This window comes from Hypanus sabinus, chromosome 3 (genome assembly GCF_030144855.1).
Source record: "Hypanus sabinus isolate sHypSab1 chromosome 3, sHypSab1.hap1, whole genome shotgun sequence".
Lineage (NCBI taxonomy): Eukaryota > Metazoa > Chordata > Chondrichthyes > Myliobatiformes > Dasyatidae > Hypanus > Hypanus sabinus.
The window spans coordinates 5,378,063-5,399,053 of NC_082708.1; the positions used below are offsets into that span (position 1 = coordinate 5,378,063).

The 20,991-nt window shown below is 43.1% G+C and overlaps 1 protein-coding gene across 2 annotated transcripts in view; it reads right to left on the minus strand.

Moving 5' to 3' along the window:
- The window catches only part of numa1 (nuclear mitotic apparatus protein 1), a 171,086-nt gene that overhangs the window by 112,102 nt on the left and 37,993 nt on the right, over nt 1-20,991 (minus strand). Inside the window, exons 1-2 of one of the 2 annotated variants that reach the window (XM_059963589.1) lie at nt 13,317-13,466; nt 8,046-8,105 (exon numbers count right to left, since the gene is read on the minus strand). In XM_059963589.1, coding sequence (XP_059819572.1) covers nt 8,046-8,087 — 42 coding nt within the window. In that variant the 5' untranslated portion in view covers nt 8,088-8,105; nt 13,317-13,466. Of the gene's footprint in view, nt 1-8,045; nt 8,106-13,316; nt 13,467-20,991 lie in introns of those variants that run through there. The other variant, XM_059963590.1, reaches the window with a different exon arrangement.

A 20,991-nucleotide genomic window follows, 5' to 3' on the forward strand; every position in this document is an offset into this window, starting at 1 on the left:
TTGCCTTCCTCACCACCAACTCTACCTGTAAGTTAACTTTTAAAATGTTCTGCACAAGGACTCCCAAGACTCTTTGTATCTCAGATTTTTGAATTTTCTCCCCATTTAGAAGATAGTCTGCACATTTATTTCTACTACCAAAGTGCATGACCGTGCACTTTCCAACAATGTATTTCATTTGCCATTCCCTTGCCTATTCTTCTAATCTGTCGAAGTCCTTCTGCATCCTACCTGTTTCCTCAACACTACCTGTCCCTCCACCAATCTTCATATCATCTGCAAACGTGGCAACAAAGCCATCTATTCCATCATGTAAATCACTGATAAACAGCATAAAAAGAAACGGTCCCAACACTGACCTCTGTGGAACACTAGTCACTGGCAGCCAACCAGAAAAGGATTCCCACTCACTGCCTCCCACCAATCAGCCAGTGCTCTAACCATGTCAGTAACTTGCCTGTACTACCATTAGCTCTTAACTTGTGTGCAGCCTCATGTGTGTCACCTTGTCAAATGCCTTCTCAAAGCCCAAATATACAACATCCACTGCATCCCCTTTATCTATACTACTTGTAATCTCCTCAAAGTATTCCAACAGGTTGGTCAGGCAAGTTTTTCCATCAAGGAAACCATGCTGACTTTGACCTTTCTTGTCCTGTGTCACCAAGTATTTCATAACTTCATCCTTAGCAATTGACTCCAACATCTTCCCAACCACTGAAGTCAGGCTAACCGGTCTATAACTTCATTTCTGCTGCCTTCTTCCTTCCTTAAAGAGTGAAGAGACATTTGCAATTCTCCAGCCCTCTGGCACCATGCTAGAGTCTAATTATGTTGAAATATCATTACAAATGCCTCCGCAATCTCTACTGCTACCTCTTTCACAACCTTAGGATGCAGTTCATCTGGTCTGGGTGACTATGTACCCTTAGCTTTCAGTTTTTGATCATCTCCCTTGTAAAAGTAACCACACTCACTTCTCTTCCCTCACACCCTTCAACATATCACACACTGCTAGTGTATTCCAGTGAAGACTGATGCAAAGGCTTTCGGCCCATGATGTTGTGCTGACCTTCAATCTACTCTAAAGTCAATCTAACCCTTCCCTCTCACATAAACCTCCTTTTCTCCTTCAACCATGTGCTAAGTGTCTGAAATCTGCCTCTATCACCGCCACTGGCCGCACATTCCACACACCCACTTAACTCTTTACCTCTAATACCCCCCCACCTATACTTTCCTCCAATCACCTTAAATTATGCCCCCTCGTATTAGCCATTTCTGGAAAACAGCCTCTGGCTATCCACTCTATCTATACAGATATAAATGTATAGCAGAAGAATAGACCCTTCTATTGTATTTTGTATCATGTGGCACCAAACTAATTAAACTATTGATTAAAAGTCTAGTTAAACTAAACTAGTCCCTTATGTCTTTACATTTATATACCTCGATTCTCTGCATAGCCCCCAACCAACAGGCTCTTCAACCAGAGGCGATAGCTTCACTCACCCCAACACTGAACTGTTCCTGCAATCTACGGACTCACTTTCAAGGACTCTTCATCTCATGTTCTTGATACTTATTGCTTGTTTATTTATTATTATTTTATTTTTAATTTTTTCTCAGCTCAAGCTAGTAAAACCTGAGGTACCGGGATAGCCAAGAACATTAATTTCTCACTTGCTAGGAACGTTCAGACTATTCTCGTGGTGCTTAGTATTGTGGCTTTCTGGAGATTTGCTTAAATATTGTTGTGTCAGTGCAGTGACTTTGGGATAATACGAGTAGTAGGTATTATTATTGGGACAATGTATACCCTGCTCATGTTCAAAAAGTCTTTCTATTTCCTCTCTTAATTCAGCATATTTCTGGTGTTTTTTACTTTCTGATTTACATAATATAATTTGTAGGATGCTGACTCTAAAACTGGATCAGGCTTATAAGGTCTGGTGTCCTTTATGAATTTGTATTTTAAAGGAAAATTTTGGTGAATGATAGTTGCCACTTCATTGTGCCTGTGTAAGTAATCAGATTGAGTTAAACTGCTGCAGGATACTATAACGTGTTGGATTGTTTCTGGTTTCTTTTGGCATTTTCTGGATTTATTCTCTTGAATTTGTTGGCCTTTTGTTATGTATTTTTGATTTTGTTTGTGTTAACCACCCTGTCCTGAATTGCCACAAGGAACCCTTCCATTTCTGGGAAAAGGTCTCCAACTCTGAGCCAGGCATTCAACACTTTCTTGTGGACATCTGTGCTCAGATTGTGGGGATGTCTTCCATGGAGGGTCATGTTCTTCGTACACTGGTTGACTCTTTCTTCTGTAGTGATAACTTCTTCATTTTTCTGGGTTGTGCTCTCAGTTAAGCTTAGTGATATATACTTCTTATTGCACTTACTCATATAAAATGGTAAATCTAGTTTTTGTTGATGAAAATATATCTATACAAGTTTTACCTGACTGCTGTGTAATTTTTATGTCCTCCTTCTCTCCTAGATAGTGCTAATCTAAGTGTGTTCAAGTGTACCTGTTCTAAAATTTGTCATTTCAGTTCTTATTTTCATTTGTAAATTTTCCAGATCAGTTTTGGACAAAGATATCATGCCAAAAGAATATGTTAAAATAGGTATAATGAAGTGTTTATTGCCATTGTTATTTTTTTTTACTGTCAAGATGTTTGGCAGATTTTCTTAAGACTTGAAGTAAATTCTCTCGCAAGATTTCCCTTCATAGCACTTTCATCAATTTTCTTTGCTGCTGCTGTCCCAGATACTTCATATCTGTCCCAGATGTTTCATATTGGAAACAAAGAAACACAGAAATCTGAAGTACATTACAGGCTCCTCAAAAATGTTGTGCCAACCATGTAAACTACTCCAGCAACTGTACAGAATTTCGCTACCATATAGTACTCTACTTTACTAAGCTCCATGTACCCATCTAAGAGGCTCTTAAAATACCCTACTGTATCCACCTCTACCACCTTCGCTGGCAGTGCACTTCACGCACGCACCACTTTATGTAAAAAAATTTACCCGTGACATCCTCTCTGTACCTGCTTCCAAGCACCTTAAAACTAACCTTGTAATAGCCACTTCAGCCCTGGGAAAAAGCCTCTGGCTATCCACATGATCAATGCCCCTCATCAGATCACCCCTCATCCTCCATTGATCCAAGGAGAAAAAGCCAAGTTTATTCAACCTATTCTCACAAGGCACACTCTCCATTCCTGACAATATCCTTGTAAATCTCTATGCTCTGCATCCACATCCTTCCTGTAGTGAGGTGACCAGAACTGAGCACAGTAATCCAAGTGGAGTCTAAGGTCTTATGTAGCTGTATCATTACCTCACGGCTCTTAAACTTAAACTCATGTCGAAGAAGGTCAACACACCATACACCTTCTTAACAACACTGTCAACCTGCGCAGTGGCTCTGAATGTCCAATGGACATAGACCCCAAGATTCCCCTGATCCTCCACACTGCCAACAGTCTTATCATTAATACTACATTCTATCAGCATATTTGACCTACTTAAATGAACCACTTCATACTTATCTGTGTTGAACTCCATCTGCCACTTCTCAGCCTAGTTTTGCATCCCACTGTAACCTCTGACAACCCTCCACATTATCCATGATACCCCCAATGTTTGTGTCATCTGCAAACTTACTAACCCATCCCTCCACTTCCTCATCCAGGTCATTTTTAAAAATCACAAAGAGTAAGGGTCCCAGAACAGATCCCCGAGTCACACCACTGGTCACTGACCTCCATGCAGAATATGACCCGTCTACAACCACTCTTTTCCTTCTGTGGGCAAGCCAATTCTGGATTCACAAAGCAAGGACTCCTTGGATCCCATGCCTCCTTACATCCCTACATCCACTGCTCTATCTTCATCAATATGTTTTGTTACATCCTCAAATAATTCAAGCAAATTCATAAGGCATGACCTGCCCTTGACAAAGCCATGCTGACTATCTCTAATCACATTATCTCTCTTCAAATGCTCATAAATCCTGTCCTTCAGGATCTTCTCCAACAACTTGCCCACCACGAAAGTAAGACTCAATGGTCTATAAATTCCTAGGTTATTTCTACACCCTTTCTTATCAAGGGAACACCGTTTGCAACCTTCCAATCCTCTGGTACCTCTCCCGTCCTTATTGATGATGCAAAGATCATCGCCAGAGGCTCAGCAATCTCATCCCTTGCTTCCCACAGTAGCCTGGGGTACACCTCATCCAGTCCCAGTGACATATCTAACTCAATACCTTTCAAAAGCTCCTGCACATCCTCTTTCTTAATGTCTATAAACTCAAGTGTTTCAGTCCGCTGTAAGTCATCTCACAACTGCCAAGGTCCTTTACATTGGTGAATACTGAAGCAAAGTATTCATTAAGTACCTCCACTACCTCCTCCGGCTCCACGTACATTTTCACTCTTGCAACTGAGTGGTCCTATTCTCACACAGCTCATCCTCTTGCTCTTCACATACTTGCAGAATGCCTTTGGGTCTTCCTTAATCCTGCTCACTAAAGCCTTCTCATGGCCCCTTCTAACTCTCGTAATTTCATTCTTGAGCTCCTTCCTGGCACCCTTGTAATTTTCTAGAGCTCTAACAGTACCTAGTTTCTTGAACCTTTTATAAGCCGCTCTTTGATTTTTAACTAGATTTTCTACATCCTTTGTACACCATGGTTCTTTTACCCTATTATCCTTTCCCTGTCTCAATGAAACATACCAGTGCAGAATGCAGTGCAAATGTTCTCTGCCATGCATTTCTCTGAGAACATCTACTCCCAATTTATGCTCCTAAGTTTCTGCCTAATAGCATATTTCCCCTTACCTTAATTAAATGTTTTCCCAAATTATCTGCTCCTATCCCTCTTCAGTGAAATGGTAAAGGAGATAGAGTTGTGATCACTACATCCAAGATGCTCTCCCACCGAGAGATCTGACACCTGATCAGGTTCATTTCTCAATACCAGATCAAGTTCAGCCTCTCCTCTAGTTGGCTTATATAATGTCAGGAAACCTTCCTGAACACACTTAAGAAACTCCACCCCATATAAACTCCTTGCTCTAAGAGGATGCAAGTCAATATTACCCTATTATTATTGCACTGTTCCGGAGTCTGCTTCTCTATCTGCTCCTCGGGGGGAGGGGGGGAATCTATAAAAAAACACCCAGTAGAGTTATTGTCCCTACCCGTTTCTGACTTCTACCCACAATGACTCATGACTTCTTCCTTTTCTGCAGCCATGATACTATCCCTGATTAGCAGTGCCACTCTCCCACTTCTTTTGCCTCCTTCCATGTTCTTTTTGAAACATCTAAAGCCTGGCACACTCATCAGCTATCCCTGCCCGAGTCTGGATATAACCATCTGCACAAAATTCATATCTATCAAATACATGCACTACCTCCCAGATGATCCTTAGTACATCCAGCTCCAGCTCCAGCTCCTTAATGTGGTCTTCAGAAGCTGGAGATGGCTGCTCTTCCCATGAATTCCCACATCGTACAGGAGCATTCCTCTGCCATCCTGCCTACAGGATCCTAATCTTCTAACCTGTGTCTTTGGCCTCAGTCACTTCTCGTTGAAGCCTCTTGAGTCAAATCTGACAGTCCTACTCTCAATGCTGGCCTACTCCTGACAATGGTCACCCCGCTTGCCCCTTCTGTACTTTTGTTTAATTTTCAGTGCTCTGCTCCCGATGCTAATTGGCCTCCTAGAATGTCTGAACGACCCTGAGGCTCTCCTTTTATACTAGCTTCGCCAAACTGCAAGTAAACTCTCTGAAGTGCTCTGCTCCCAGCACTGACTGGACCTCTGGAATATTCATCCATTGGTTGTGTTGTACACTGCTGCTCTGTTCTGTATTCTATTAGCTCTGTTGCACCTTTCTTTATGTTTAATGTTCTGCATTTACCCAGTCCAAAGGCCATGGTTATAACTTTAGAAAATAGTTCTATTTGAATTAATTACTTCAGCTTTACTAACAGAGGAGCATATAATTTCAAACCATCCATGTGTAAGTGTGTCAAGGTATAATTTATACAGCGTACACTGCAGATGCTGTGGTCAAATCAAGACGTACAAAAAAGCTGGATGAACTCAGCAGGTCGGGCAGCATCAGTCCTGATGAAGTGTCTCGACCCGAAACATTGACTGCTTCTTTCAACGGATGCTGCCCAACCTGCTGAGTTCATCCAGCTTTTTTGTACATCAAGGTATAATTTGTTTGGTTGTTTCTGATTTGACATCCAATATTCATCCGATTCACTGGAGAGCGGGTTTAAAACTAGACAGAACCATAGTGGGCTTAGATACGCCCTGAAAATGCCTCCACTTATTTTGATAATGATTGTTGCTCATTTTTAGTTAATAGATAGGGTGATTATAGTATGCCAATGGTTCATCAGATGTTGTGGTAATCTCCCAAGTACTGGGTGTAACTTATATATATATATATTAAGAGTTTCTATTAACCATGAGTGTGGGACAGAATTACATGTTTTTTAATATTCAATACAAGAACATGAAAGATTTCTGCTTTTCCTCTGGGCTAGATTTAGAATTACATGATTCTATTACCAGTTGTTCTTTACATCCTATCATACTCTTACAGCATCCTTTCTGCTCTTCTGCAAGTTAGTTTTGTTATTATTATTTCTTTTTCTCCTTTTTTTGTATTTGCACAATTTGTTGTTTTTTGCATACGCGTTGTCCACCCTGTTGGTGCAGTCTTACACCAACTCTATTATGGCATTGGATTTATTGAGAAAATGAATCTCAGGGCTTTATATGTACTTTGATAATAAATTTACTTTGAACATTTTCTCTATATCCACTCTGTCCAGGCCTTTCAATATTTGATAGGTTTCAATGAGATCCCCCCCCCCCATTCTTCTAAACTCCAGCAGATACAAGTACAGAGCCGTAACTCCTCACGTTAACCCTTTCATTCTCATGAGCCTCCACTGAATGCTCTCCAATTCCAGTACACCCTTTCTTAGACAAAATGCCCTGAACTGCTCACAATACTTCAAGTGCAGTCTGACCCACACCTTATATAGCCTCAGCATCACACACTTCATTATCCTCTTATTTCTGTGCAGCCTCAGACCTAGTTACATAATCGGCTCTCAAACAGCTCTCAGCTCAGAAACAATGAGATGGACAATAAAACCTGGTTAGGTCCACATCCCAAACAACGAACGACTGAAGGCAGATCTGAGTATTCCTTTAATTCCATGCATAGCAGAGAGCCTACCTGTGCTTTACAGAACACCAACTACCACACCCCAACAGAGCATGACTCATACACCAAGTCCATTTCCACTCAATCAGATCTTTGATATGATGATGGTCTGGCTAAGAGTCGGGAATTATCCCAGCATTAAAAAGGAGAAAGTGAAGAAAAAATATTGATTTAATTGAACACTCAGTGGCTACTTTATTAGGTTGACCTGAACATCTTGTATTTAATGCAGGTATCTAATCAGCCAATCATGTGGCAGCAACTCAATGCATAAAAGCATACAAACATGGTTAAGAGGTTCAGTTGTCTGTTGGTGCCAGATGGGATGGTTTGAGTATCTCGGAAACTGATCTCCTGGGATTTTCACATACAACAGTCTCTAGAGTTTACAGAGGATGGGGCAAAAGAAAAAACAAAACAAAAATTCAGTGAGTGGCAGTTCAGTGGGTGAAAACACCTTGTTAATGAGAGAGGTCAGTGGAGAATGGCCAGACTGGTTCAAGCTGACAGGAAGGTGACAGTAACTCAAATAACCATGTGTTACAACAGTGGTGTGCAGAAGAGCATCTCTGAATACACAACTAGTTGAACCTTGAAGTGGATGGGCTACAGTAGCACAAGACCACCCCTGTACCTAATAAAATGGCCACCGAGTGTATTGACTTTTATTTAAATAGTAATCAATAGCTGGGGTCTGTATAGGCATGGTGGGCTGGAAGTCCCAAATCTGTCTCATACCCCACAAACAAACACTGAGCTCAATGCTTACCCATTTGACTAAGGCATCGGCCTTCGTCCTGTGCACTGCCATCGTGCTGTTGGGAGTGATCTGGAAAGAAAAGAAAAAGGCATCCATCAAGAAGACATCAAACACAGAATGGAAATCCAGTCCTAACCACGACTGGGCAGTGCATTAAAACAAAATCTCATCAGCTTACTATTCCACAGACTGCTAAGATCCATTTTGAAATTGTGGATTCTGGGAATCCCAAGGTGAAAACCAGAATGAGAATCAAGTTTTTGCCAGACAGCTGAGCAGGCCAAGTCGTTGTGTTATACTTAAGACAGACAATGAGAGGATCCTGATTAATCAGGGTGTCAAAGGTTACAGGAAGAAGGCAGGAGAATGGAGTTGACAGGGATAATAAATTAGCCGCGATGGAATGACGGAGAAGACTCATAGGGCTGAATGGACTAATTCTATTCCTAGGTTTTATGTTTATTTTCACTGACCTACGTCGTGAAATTTGTTTGAAAACGTGTTCAAATCATGCAGCTGAAGTACAGTGTGAAAAACAAAAATTAACTCTAAGTTACAATAACATACAACAAATAAATAACTAGAACATAAAAGAGCAGAAAAGGCAAAGTAGTATCATGGCTTCACGGACCACTCAGAAACCTGATGTTGGAGGGGAAGAAGTTGTTCTTAAAATGTTGAGTGTGTATCTTCAGGCTTCTGTACCTCCTTCCCAATGTAGTAATGAGAAGAGGGAGTGTCCTGGACAGTGGGGTTCCTTAATAACGGATGTCACCATTTTGCCTTTCGAAGATGTCCTCAATTGAAGGGACGGGGGAACTTCTCTTCCCCCAAAATTACAAAGCTTTCTGCTGGCAACCACTGCTGTGAAAAATTCCACACAATTCGGAGAGCAGAAAAGCCTTGCATCAGTATTAGATTTATTATAGTTGGCTGTGACAGGCAGCATCGATAGAGAAAGAGACTGAGGTAGCTAGTCCGTCCACAAACAGGAAAGGTTCATATCAGAAATCTTTGAATTCAACATGATGTCCGAAGGACTGCCAGGCACCTTGCTGGTGTATAGGGTGCTTTTCCTTCTGCTGACTTTGGGTATTAGAATCAGATCAGAAGCAAGTTTATTATCACTGGCACATGATGTGAAATTTGTTAATTTAGCAGCAGCAGTTCAATGCAATACATAATCTAGCAGAGAAAAAAATAATATTAAATAAAATGTAAAAAATAATGATAAATAAGTAAATCAATTATGGTAGACATATATTGACTAGATAAACAAAACGTGCAAAAACAGAAATACTGTTTTTAAAAAAGTGAGGTAGTGTCCAAAGCTTCAATGTCCATTTAGGAATTGGGGAAGGGGAAAGGGGAAGAAGCTGTTCCTGAATTGCTGTGTGTGCCTTCAGGCTCCTGTATCTCCTATCTGATGGTAACAGTGAGAAAAGGGCATGCCCTGGATGCCGGAGGTCCTTAATAATGGACACTGCCTTTCTGAGACACCGCTCCCTGAAGATGTCCCGGGTACTTTGTAGGCCAGTACTCAAGGTGGAGCTGACTAGATTTACAATCTTCTGCAGCTTCTTTCGGTACTGTGCAGTAGCCCCTCCATACCAGACAGTGATGCAGCCTGTCAGAATGTTCTCCACAGTACATCTATTGAATTTTTGAGTGTATTCGTCGACATGCCAAATCTCTTCAAAGTCCTAATGAAGTATAACCAGTCTTCTTTATAACTACATCGATATGTTGGGACTAGGTTAGATCCTCAGAGATCTTGACACCCAGGAACTTGAAACTGCTCACTTTCTCCACTTCTGATCCCTCTATGAGGATTGGTATGTGTTCCTTCGCCTTACCCTTCCCAAAGACCACAATCAGCTCTGTCGTCTTACTGACGTTGAGTACCAGGTTATTGCTGCAGCACCGTTCCATTAGTTGGCATATCTCACCCTGTTACTACGCTAACAAAGGACACTGGAATAACTTGGAACACAGGAGATTTTGCAGATGTTGGAAATCCAAAACAACACACACTAAACACTGGAGAAACTGAGCAGTCAGGCAGCACCGATGGAAATTGTTAAGAAGTCGACATCTTGTAAACATAGGAGCTTCAGTAGATCCTGGAAATCCAGAGCAACTCTCACAAAATGTTGAAGAAACTCAGTAGGTTAGGCAGCATCTATGGAGAGGAATGAATAGTCAATGTTTCAGGGCCAAGGTCCTTCATCAGGATTGGAATGGAAGAGGAAGATGTCAGAATAAGAAGATGGGGAGAGGGGAAGTAAGACCAGCTAGGTGATGGGGTGAAGCCAGGTGGGTGGTGGGGAAAGAAATGAGAAGCTGAGAAGTGCTGCATGTAAAAGGTAAAGGGCTGGAGAAGAAGAAAGCTGAAAGGAGAGGAGAGTGGACCATGGGAGAGAAGAAAAGAGAGGATATTAGGTTTATTATTGTCAGATGCACCTTGGTAAGGTGAAAAACCTGCTTTACATACCAACCATGCATAATTCATCACAACAGTGCATCAAGGCTAGTACAAGGGAAAACAAAAAATAAAGTGTTACAGTTAAACAGTACTGAGAAAGTACAGTACAGGCAGACAATAAAGTGCAAGGTTATAACAAGGTAGATTGTGAGGTCAAGAGTCCATCTTATCGGATTAGGAAACCACTCAATATTTTTATTACAACCGACGCAGCTCTGGGACACACTGGAAGCAGCCCACAAAGGCCGCCATGCTTCCAGTACCAACATAACTGGAACAAAACACTTGTCTTCATTCTTTAACAGACATCCCCCCCCCCCCCTTCAAAACTGTTTTCTCACTTTTTACAGATCTGCTAAAGGATCATTGCGCTGAAATTCTACCCTCCACAGACGCTGCCTGATATGATGGATTTTCATTCCAAAACTCTAGCATCTGCTCTTTTTATTATGCCTCCAGAGTGCCAGACGAGCTAATTGAAAATGGAAGATCAAATCCCAACCAAGAGATTCTGCAGATGCTGGAAATTAAGAGTAACAAAAAAAAGAACAGGGAGGAGCTTAGGAGGATTAATGGCACCTAACGGCATCTCCTTTGGTTGCATCTTCGGAAACAGCTCTATTTCCATCTTTAATATCTTTATTTTCCCTTTCAGGGTTCTTTTGAAGACCCTGACCTGGAGTTACACACTGACTACGGTTCTTTGGGGGAATGGGACTCGCTCTCAGGATTTCAGGAATGGTCGTTATTCGGACGCCAAGGGCTCAGCCTAAGAGAGCTTCACTCACCTTTGGGAGTCTGAGTTCTTGTGGCTCTGGAGATGGGGGCGGGGGGTGTAAATCAGAGGTCGGTGTCCGAGCAGAAGATTGGTGTTTCATGGATGATGCAAGATCTAAGGTTGTGTGCTCAGAGACCCGAGTTATTTGGGCACAGAGCTCAGAAAAAGCAATGCAACGGACTTTTAACATCGTAACCCAGCAAGTTGTAATGGCTCCCCTCTCACTGTGAAACAAAGACACCTCTCTCTCCCTTATTAGGGAGAGAGAGAGCCTGTGTAATGTCAAATACTGGGTGAACAAGTAGTCTTTGGGGTACTGCAAGTCTGTGTCTTTGCTGTTGCTTTGCTCACGCTGGAGGGCTTAGTGGCAGGTGCCAATGCTTTTTTTTGCTGGTGGGGGGAGGGGATTTTCTGTTTGCTGCTTACACATGGGAGGAGAGCAGGGGGAACTTTGGGGTTCTAGCATTTATCTGTCGTTCATTCTTTGGGGGCACTCCTGTTTTCGTGTATGGTTGCGAAGAAAAAGCATTTCAGGATGTATATTGTATACATTAAATGTATCTTTGAAACAAAATGCTGGAGGAACTTAGCAGGGTAGGCGACATCCATGCAAGAGGAATGGTGTTTTGTATAGTGAGAGCCTGGTTAATTTGGTCTGTAGGGGTAATGAATGGCTGATCACAATAAACTAGAAAATGGCTTCCATTTCAAAAGCAACATTCACAAAATGCTGGAGGTTAACTCAGCAGGTCAGGCCGCTCTATGGAAATGAGCAAACAGTAAATATTTCATACTGAGATCCTTCATCAGGACTGAATCAAATCCCAATAGGGTGCTAAAACTTAATCCCATTTCAAAATAAATAATTTTTTAAACTGTTTTTAGGAAAGGTTAACTCAGCAGGTCCAGCAGCATCTACAGAGATTGAAACCCTTCATGAGTCCCTGGCAATAAATATATAAAATATGTAACAAAGTGGTCCCTGTGGTAAAGATCGGCTAGCACCATGCACTCAGTCATTGACTAAGGGTCCTGACCCTTCATCGACAGCTGTTCATTCACCTCCCTGGATGCTGCCTGACCTGCTCAGTTCCTCCAGCATTTTGTGTGGATTGCTCTAGATTTCCACCATCGACAGAATCTCTTGTGTTTTAGAAAAGGTTACTTTGAAGGTCCTAAGTTTTGTAAAAATGTCTAATTTAGTTATGGAAAAGGAAAATTTACCCAGTCTGAACACACATACAAGTCCAATGCCACACCAACATTATTAACTGTCGTAACCCTGGTGTACCACAATGGGATCTGTGACACTTGAGGCTCTATGAGGCCGCCATTTGTCCGTTGACACTGTGCCAGTTTTCAGTCACAGTGCGATTTCTCCCCACTCCCTTCCTCCTCGCTACAGAGAGCTCCCAGTGACCAAGAATGGGCAATTAACGCTAGACTTGGCCAGGTCCCCAGACTGTTCGCTTTAACAGAAAAGCCAGCGAGGCTGTTCACAGTCGGAGCTGGCGAGCTCCTGACGTGCGTAGCGGGCTCAGGAAGAACAGGCGCTCGCTTCGCCTTGCGGGCCGGGCCGGGGCTGGGAATGGGCCAAGGCCCCAATTTCTCTCGCACAGGAACGACAACGGGCTCCAGCTCCCTGCAGCCTCTCATTCCGGAGAGGGTGTGGTCACCGTTCCGCCCGATCTGTGCAACGAATATATTAATTAAATATGCAACAAAGCGGCCTGCGTGGTAAATAAAAGATCAGCTTGCACAAAGCACGCAAGGGCCCGCCTGCGGGTTGGTGTCGCATCGAAAGGATCTTTTGCAGCGCGATTTGGCAACAATTGCGGGAGTTTTTTTTTGTGTGCGTGTTTTTTTTGCAGAGAAGGATCATGTTGCATTAGTGCAGGCGGGGAGAAAGCAGCGCTGCTGGGCCCAAGTTGCATCCCAGAGCTGGAGATCCGGCTCCCGGACTGGCAGCCTCTCCCCCCTCGGTAACAGCGAGAAGCACCCACCCACCCGCGCCTACCTGCGTGCCCGGAGCCGGCTGACCCCACCGCCGCTGCCGCCAGCTCTCCTCCTTCCCCCCGGGGAGGGAGCGAACAAAAACAACAGCGTACTAGCAGTACACACGGCGCTGGGCCCGGCTGCCGCCTCTTCCTGTTACGTCGCTTCCCTCCCCTCGGGCTCGGGCTGCTATGTGTACACACACACAGAAAAACTCTCATTCAGTCCAGAAAACGACATCCAGAGCAACACACACAAAACTAATTCCTCAGCATTTTGTGTGTGTCACACAGACCAAGCCCGCGAAAATATCCCCTCCACTGGCTCCCACCATCGGCCTTTCGAATTTTACATTAACACAAGTCTTCCCCCCCCCCCCAAGGAAATAATTATTCTTTTTTTTTATCATTCTCAGATACATGTACAAACTGCTGAAGGAACTCAGCAAATCAGGCAATCTGGACTCAGCTGAAAGGCCACTATTCCTCTCCATAAGTACCGCCTGACCTGCTGATTTGTGTGTGTTGCATTGCAGAATCACCTGCAGAAATTATAGGAAAGACATGGAAGCTTTGGAGACGATGTTGTCTGGATTAGAGAGCATATCTTACGAATAAAGGTTGGACTTTTCCCTTTGGAGTGAAGGGGGATGGGTGTCGACTTGATAAGAGGTATAGATAGAGTGGACGGCCAGAGACTTTTTCCCAGGGTGGAAATGGCTAAAATGAGAGAACTTCATTTTAAGATGATTGAAAGAAAGTATAGGTGGCAGAATGTCAGAGGTGAGTGTTTTCATTTACACAGGAAGTGTTAGTGCACAGAATGCCCCACGAGGGGTGGTGGTGGAGGCAGATAGATTAGGGATATTGATAGGTCTTTTGTAGGGGCATGGACAATAGAAAACTGTAGGGCTACATGAGAGGGAAGGGTTAGATTGATCTTGGAGTCGGTTAAAAGGTGGAACAACATTGGGGGCTGAAGGGCCTGTGTTCTTGTGTGTGTATTTGATTTACTCTCAGTTAAACACTGCTTACCCATATTTTAATCTCAGAATTGTTACTTATTTACTTAGAAATGTGCTGCAATAAATGCTCCTATTTAACCTTGGCCTAATCACAGGACAATTTACAATGACCAAGCAGCCTACCTACCGATGTGCCTTTGGACATGGGAGGAACCCGCGTAATCAAGGAAGGAGATACAAATTTTTTTTACAGATAATGCTGGAATTGCACTCTGAACTATGACGCTCCAAGCTGTAATAGCGTCAACCTAAACACTACGCCACTGTGGTGCACGTATAAATGGGTTCCCCAGTCCTGCCAACATCCTTGTAAATTTGCTCTCCACTCAACAGGAGACAAACTAACTAAAATACCTATCTCTGATCCTCATTGCCCAGAGCCCCAACCATCAGTACCCTCCTACAGAGGGTAACTGGTGCCTGGGAGAAGTGGTGACGGCAGATGCAATAGTAACTTCTGAGAGACATTCAGATAGTTCCACAGCTGGACTGGGAAAGGTGGAATATGAACCAAATAAAAGCCTCCATAACCCTCCCATCCATGTACTTATCCAAACTTCACTTCAATTTTTCAAACAAACCCTCATCTATCACTTCCACTGGCAGCTTGTTCCACACTCTCACCACCCTCTGAGTGGAAAAAGTTCCCCTTTATGAACCTCAGTGGAAAAAGCCTGCTTACATTTGCCCTATCTATGCCCTCAAAATTTTGTATACTTCTATCAAATCTCCCCTCACCCTCCTACACGCCAAAGAACAAAATCCTAACCCACTCAACCTTTCCTTACAACTCAGATCCTCCAGTCCCAGCAAAATTCTTGTCAATTTTCTCTGTATTCTTTCAAGCTAATTGATCTTTCCTGTTGGGAGGTGACCAAAATTGCACACAATACTCCAAATTAGGCCTCATCAACATTGTGTACAACTGCAACAATCCCAGGTTGTGGTGGATGCAACCCGCAGGTGTCACCACGTTTCAGGTGCCAACACAAGTTGCCCACAACTTACTAATTCTAACCTTTAATTCTTTGGAAATGGGAGGAAACTGGAGCACCTGGATGCCTTACATATTCCATGGGAATATAGGAAAGCATCATTTTAAGGTGTTTGCAGGAAAGTATGGAAGGGGATAAATAGAGTGCTGGTTGTGTGGAACATGCTGTCAGGGGTGGCGATAGAGGTAGATAAGTTAAGGATGTTTAAGAGATTCTTAGAAAGGCACATGGCTGAAAAATGGAGAGTTGTATAGGAGGGAAGGGTTAGATAATTCTTGGATTCTTATTCTTTATAAGGTCAGCACAACATTGTGGGCTGAAGGGCCTGTACTGTGCTGCAGAGTTCTATGCTTTATGTAACTTTTCATAGAAATGAGATGGTAAGAAGCAGGGTTGATCACTAGTCAGACTCATCCTTCCCTGCATCTCCAGTAACTGTTCTGATCAACCGGCACTTTTCCAAAAGACTTCTACTGCCCTTCAGAATGGATTCCCATAATTTTTCCGCCACTGGCATATAAACGTTTGTATTATGTTGACTTCCCTTTTAAACAACAGAACAATGTTATCAGTCCTTCAATCCTCTGGCACCACTCCTATAACCAGAAAAATATAAAAGCTGTAGCCAGAGTCCCTGCAGTTTCCAGTGCTTTTGAGAATCTGGGATGTCTATATTTCATACAGTTCTAGCAATTAATCAATATTCAAAAATATTATAAACCCTTTAATCTTCCCCTTACAGTGTTCATCTCATCTGATATTTTAAACCTTTTTTTTCATTACACCATTAAACTCAATCGCAGTGCAAACAGTTCATACTCCTGGGAGTGCACATCACACTCAGCCTCTCATGATTCCAGAACACGTCCTACACAATCAGGAAAGCTCACCAATGCCTCGACTTCCGAGGAAGCTGTAAAAGATCTGGACTATGCACATTAATATTTACGTCCTTCTACAGATGTGTAGTAGAGAGCACCCTAACATGCTGCAGCACTGCACTCCGACAGACTGTAAGGCTCTACAACAGACAGTCAAAACTGCCCAAGGCATCACCAGCACCAGCCATCAAGGACATATGTAAAGAAAGATGCTGGAAAAGGGCCAGTACCATCATGAAGGATCCCACCCATCCTGCTCGTGGACTGTTTGTCCTACTCCCATCAAGGTGAAGGCTATGTAGCATCCACAGCAGGACCTCCAGACTCAAAACCAGTTATTTTCCCCAAGCAGTAAGGCTGATTAACACCTCCACCCACTAACTCACCCCTCCACACCCCCAATCACCACTACTTTATCATTTCCTGTCAGAGTCCCCTTAAGTATAGATACTCCAGAGTCTAGCATCACTATATGGACATCAGAGCTTTTGGCTGGCTGACTTCAGCACAGATCCAATGAAGAGAAGGGAGGTGTAAGCAGAACGGCCATTGTTGGAGTGGGCCAGCGTCACAACGGCCAGGCTTTGGTTCAGCAGACTTAGAAGAGAACATGCTTGGTTAGGACATAATTAGTGTGCTGAGACTGGGTCTGGAGAAAGTGATGTGTTCTTTCTGTGAGATGTGGGAACTTTGGGAGACCAGTCTCCCAAATAACTAAACCTGCATAAGGCGCATTGAGCTGCAACTCCTTAGAGACCGTGTTAAGGAACTAGAGCCCCAGCTCGATGATCTTCGGCTCATACAGGCGGATGTGGAGAAATAGATAGGAGCTACAAGAAGGTAGTCACACCTAGGTTGCAGCAGGCATGTACCTGGGTGACCATCAGGAAAGGGAAAGAGAATAGTACTCATGCAGCCGCTCCCCTCAATAATAAGTATACCACTTTGGATGGTGTTGGGGGGGAGAATGTATACAGGGGGGGAGCACAGCTCTGTGGCTCAGGAACACACACACACACACACACAGTGTACTATACAATGCAGCTACTGTAACTATGTAGACAACTACTGCATAGTAAAATTTAAATTGCCCCATTCAGGCCCAAAGATTAAATTACTGTGGAAGATTTCTTACTCTAGTAGGATAACGTCTTTCCTGGCAAGGGGGAGTCACACTGCTTGGCAGGTGACACTTGCGGCTGTGAAACAATCTCAGGTTCTGGGGCTTCCTCTGTGGTGGTTAGAAACATAGAAACCCTACAGCACAATACAGACCCTTCGGCCCACAATGCTGTGCCGAACATGAACTTACTTTAGAAATTACCTAGGGTTACCCATAGCCCTCTATTTTTCTAAGCTCCATGTACCGATCCAGGAGTCTCTTAAAAGACCCTATCGTATCTGCCTCCACCACTGTCACTGGCAGCCCATTCCATGCACTCACCACTCTCTGCATAAAAAACTGTCATCTCCTCTGTACAGTCGGCCCTCCTTATTCCCGGATTCCGCATGCACAAATTCAACTAACCACGAATCGCAAAAACCTGGAAGTGCTCTTCCAGCACTTCTTGTTCAAGCATGTACAGACTTTTTTTCTTGTCATTATTCCCTAAACAATGCAGTATAACAACTATTTTACATAGCATTTACTTTGTATTAGGTATTATAAGTAATCTAGAGATGATTTAAAGTATACGGGAGGATGTGCGTGGGTTATCGTCGATCGGGATCGAAAAAAATCTGAAGTTTTCTTACTAAGTAAGTCGGAACAGGTACATCCAGTATTATTTAGCATCAGTTAGTCAAACGTTTGTCTTAGTATATATTTTACCTTTCTATGCATATAAAACACTTAAGAATGTATGTTTCAGTGCCGGGCTCAGGAACAGAATTTCCCGAGTTCGACCCAGTGACAGACCACTCCCGAGTGCGCTCTCCACCGTTCTGGGTTGATGTGGAGGATCAAAAACCCCAAACCCCAACATTAAACTACTGCGTTGCTCAGTAATAATTGTAGCTTTCATCAGGGCAGTGCCTTCATCCTTTAAAATTGTTCCGATCATTGACCGACGTAGCCCCACGCTTTTCCAATGACGAATGGCGTTACACCTCTTTACAATTGCTTTATAATTTCCACTTTATTTTCAATCGTGATTATTTTCGTGAACAGAAACACTGCGGATTCAGATCTCTGCCACTGGGTCCTAATGTCTACTGCACTGAGACGGGTTAAATAAGGTCTGGGGTTCCGCTGGGTCCTAAGGTACAGCGCAATGAGACAGGTTGAATAAAGGACTTGAGCATCCGTGATTTTGGTATCCGCGAGGGGTCCCGGAGCCAATCCCTCACCGATAAGAAAGGCCGACTGTACCTACTTCCAAGCACCTTAAAATTGTGCCCTCTCGTGCTAGCCATTTCAGCCTCTGACTATTCACACAATCAATGCCTCTCATCATCTTATACACCTCTAACAGGTCACCTCTCATCCTCTGTCGCTACAAGGAGAAATGACCGAGTTCACTCCTCATAAGGCGTGCTCCCCAATCCAGGCAACATCAGAGAAACATAGAAAATAGGTGCAGGAGTAGGCCATTTGGCCCTTCAAGCCTGCACCACCATTCAGTATGATCATGGCTGATCATCCAACCCTGTACCTGCTTTCTCTCCATACCCCATGATCCCTTTAGCCACAAGGGCCATATCTAACTTCCTCTTAAATATAGCCAATGAACCGGCCTCAACTGTTTCCTGTGGCAGAGAATTCCACAGATTCACTACTCTCTGTGTGAAGGTTTTTCCTCATCTCGGTCCTAAAAGGCTTCCCCTTTATCCTTAAACTGTGACCCCTCGTTCTGGACTTCCCCAATATCAGAAACAATCTTCCTGCATCTAGCCTGTCCAATCCCTTTAGAATTTTATATGTTTCAATAAGATCCTCCCTCAATCTTCTAAATTCCAGTGAGTATAAGCCTAGTTGATCCAGTCTTTCTTCATATGAAAGTCCTGCCATCCCAGGAATCAATCTGGTGAACCTTCTCTGTACTCCCTCTATGGCAAGAATGTCTTTCCTCAGATTAGGGGACCAAAACTGCACACAATATTCTAGGTGTAGTCTCACCAAGGCCTTTTACAACTGCAGTAGAACCTCCCTGCTCCTGTACTCGAATCCTTTTGCTATGAATGCCAACATACCATTTGCCTTTTTCACCGCCTGCTGTACCTGCATGCCCACCTTCAATGACTGGTGTACAATGACCCACAGGTCTCGTTGCATCTCCCCTTTTACTAATCGGCCACTGTTCAGATAATAATCTGTTTTCCTGTTCTTGCAACCAAAGTGGATAACCTCACACCTATCCACATTAAATTGCATCTGCCATGAATTTGCCCACTCATCTAACCTATCCAAGTCACCCTGCATCCTCTTAGCATTCTCCTCACAGCTAACACTGCCGCCCAGCTTCGTGTCATCCGCAAACTTGGAGATGCTGCATTTAATTCCCTTGTCTAAATCATTAATATATATCGTAAACAACTTGTGTCCCAGCACTGAGCCTTGCGGTACCCCACTAGTCACTGCCTGCCATTCTGAAAAGGTCCCGTTTACTCCCACTCTTTTCTTCCTGTCTGCTAACCAATTCTCTATCCACATCAATATCATACCCCCAATACCGTGTGCTTTAATCTAATCTCCTATATGGGACCTTGTCAAAAGCCTTTTGAAAATCTAAATATACCACATCCACTGGTTCTCCCTATCCACTCTACTAGTTACATCTTCAAAAAATTCTTTAAGATTCGTCAGACATGATTTTCCTTTCACAAATCCATGCTGACTTTGTCCGATGATTTCACCTCTTTCCAAATGTGCTGTTATCACATCTTTGATAACCGACTCTAGCATTTTCCCCACCACCGATGTCAGACTAACCAGTCTATAATTCCCCGGTTTCTCTCTCCCTCCTTTTTTTAAAAAGTGGGGCTACATTAGCCACCCTCCAATCCTCAGGAACTAATCCAGAATCTAAGGAGTTTTGAAAAATTATCACTAATGCATCCACTATTTCTTGGGCTACTTCCTTAAGCACTCTGGGATGCAGACCATCTGGCCCTGGGGATTTATCTGCCTTTAATCCCTTCAATTTACCTAACACCACTTCCCTACTAACATGTATTTCCCTCAGTTCCTCCATCTCACTAGACCAGGGGTCAGCAACCTTTACCACTGAAAGAGCCACTTGGACCCGTTTCCCACAGAAAAGAAAACACTGGGAGCCGCAAAATCCGTTTGACATTTAAAATGAAATAACACTGCATACAACGTTTTTTTTGCCTTTATGCTATGTATAAACAAACTATAATGTGTTGCATTTATGAAATTGATGAACTCCTGCAGAGAAAACGAAATTACATTTCTGCATGCAACAAAAACATTTTGAACTCCGAAAAAAAGACGTTGGGTTGAAAGTTACTTTTAAGTAAAATACTCAATGTCTATTTGAGTCCTTCTTGTATTTATGAAAAACGCCGAACTTAAATTTTCCGCCAGCAGCAAACCAAAAATAACATCAGCCAGCTGTCAGCCTGAAAAATAAAAGGACTATTTCACTGAACAATGAAAAAATATGAATATACATAAAATAATAGGCAATTAAAATATTTATCATACTTGGTTAATGGGATTTCTGCTCCTGGACCTCAGCGCACAGCGTCTGCACATCAGGGCTGTATGACGTCACCTTCATCTTTACACAGGATCGCAAGCTGTCATCTGTGAGGCGTGCGCGATGTTTGTTT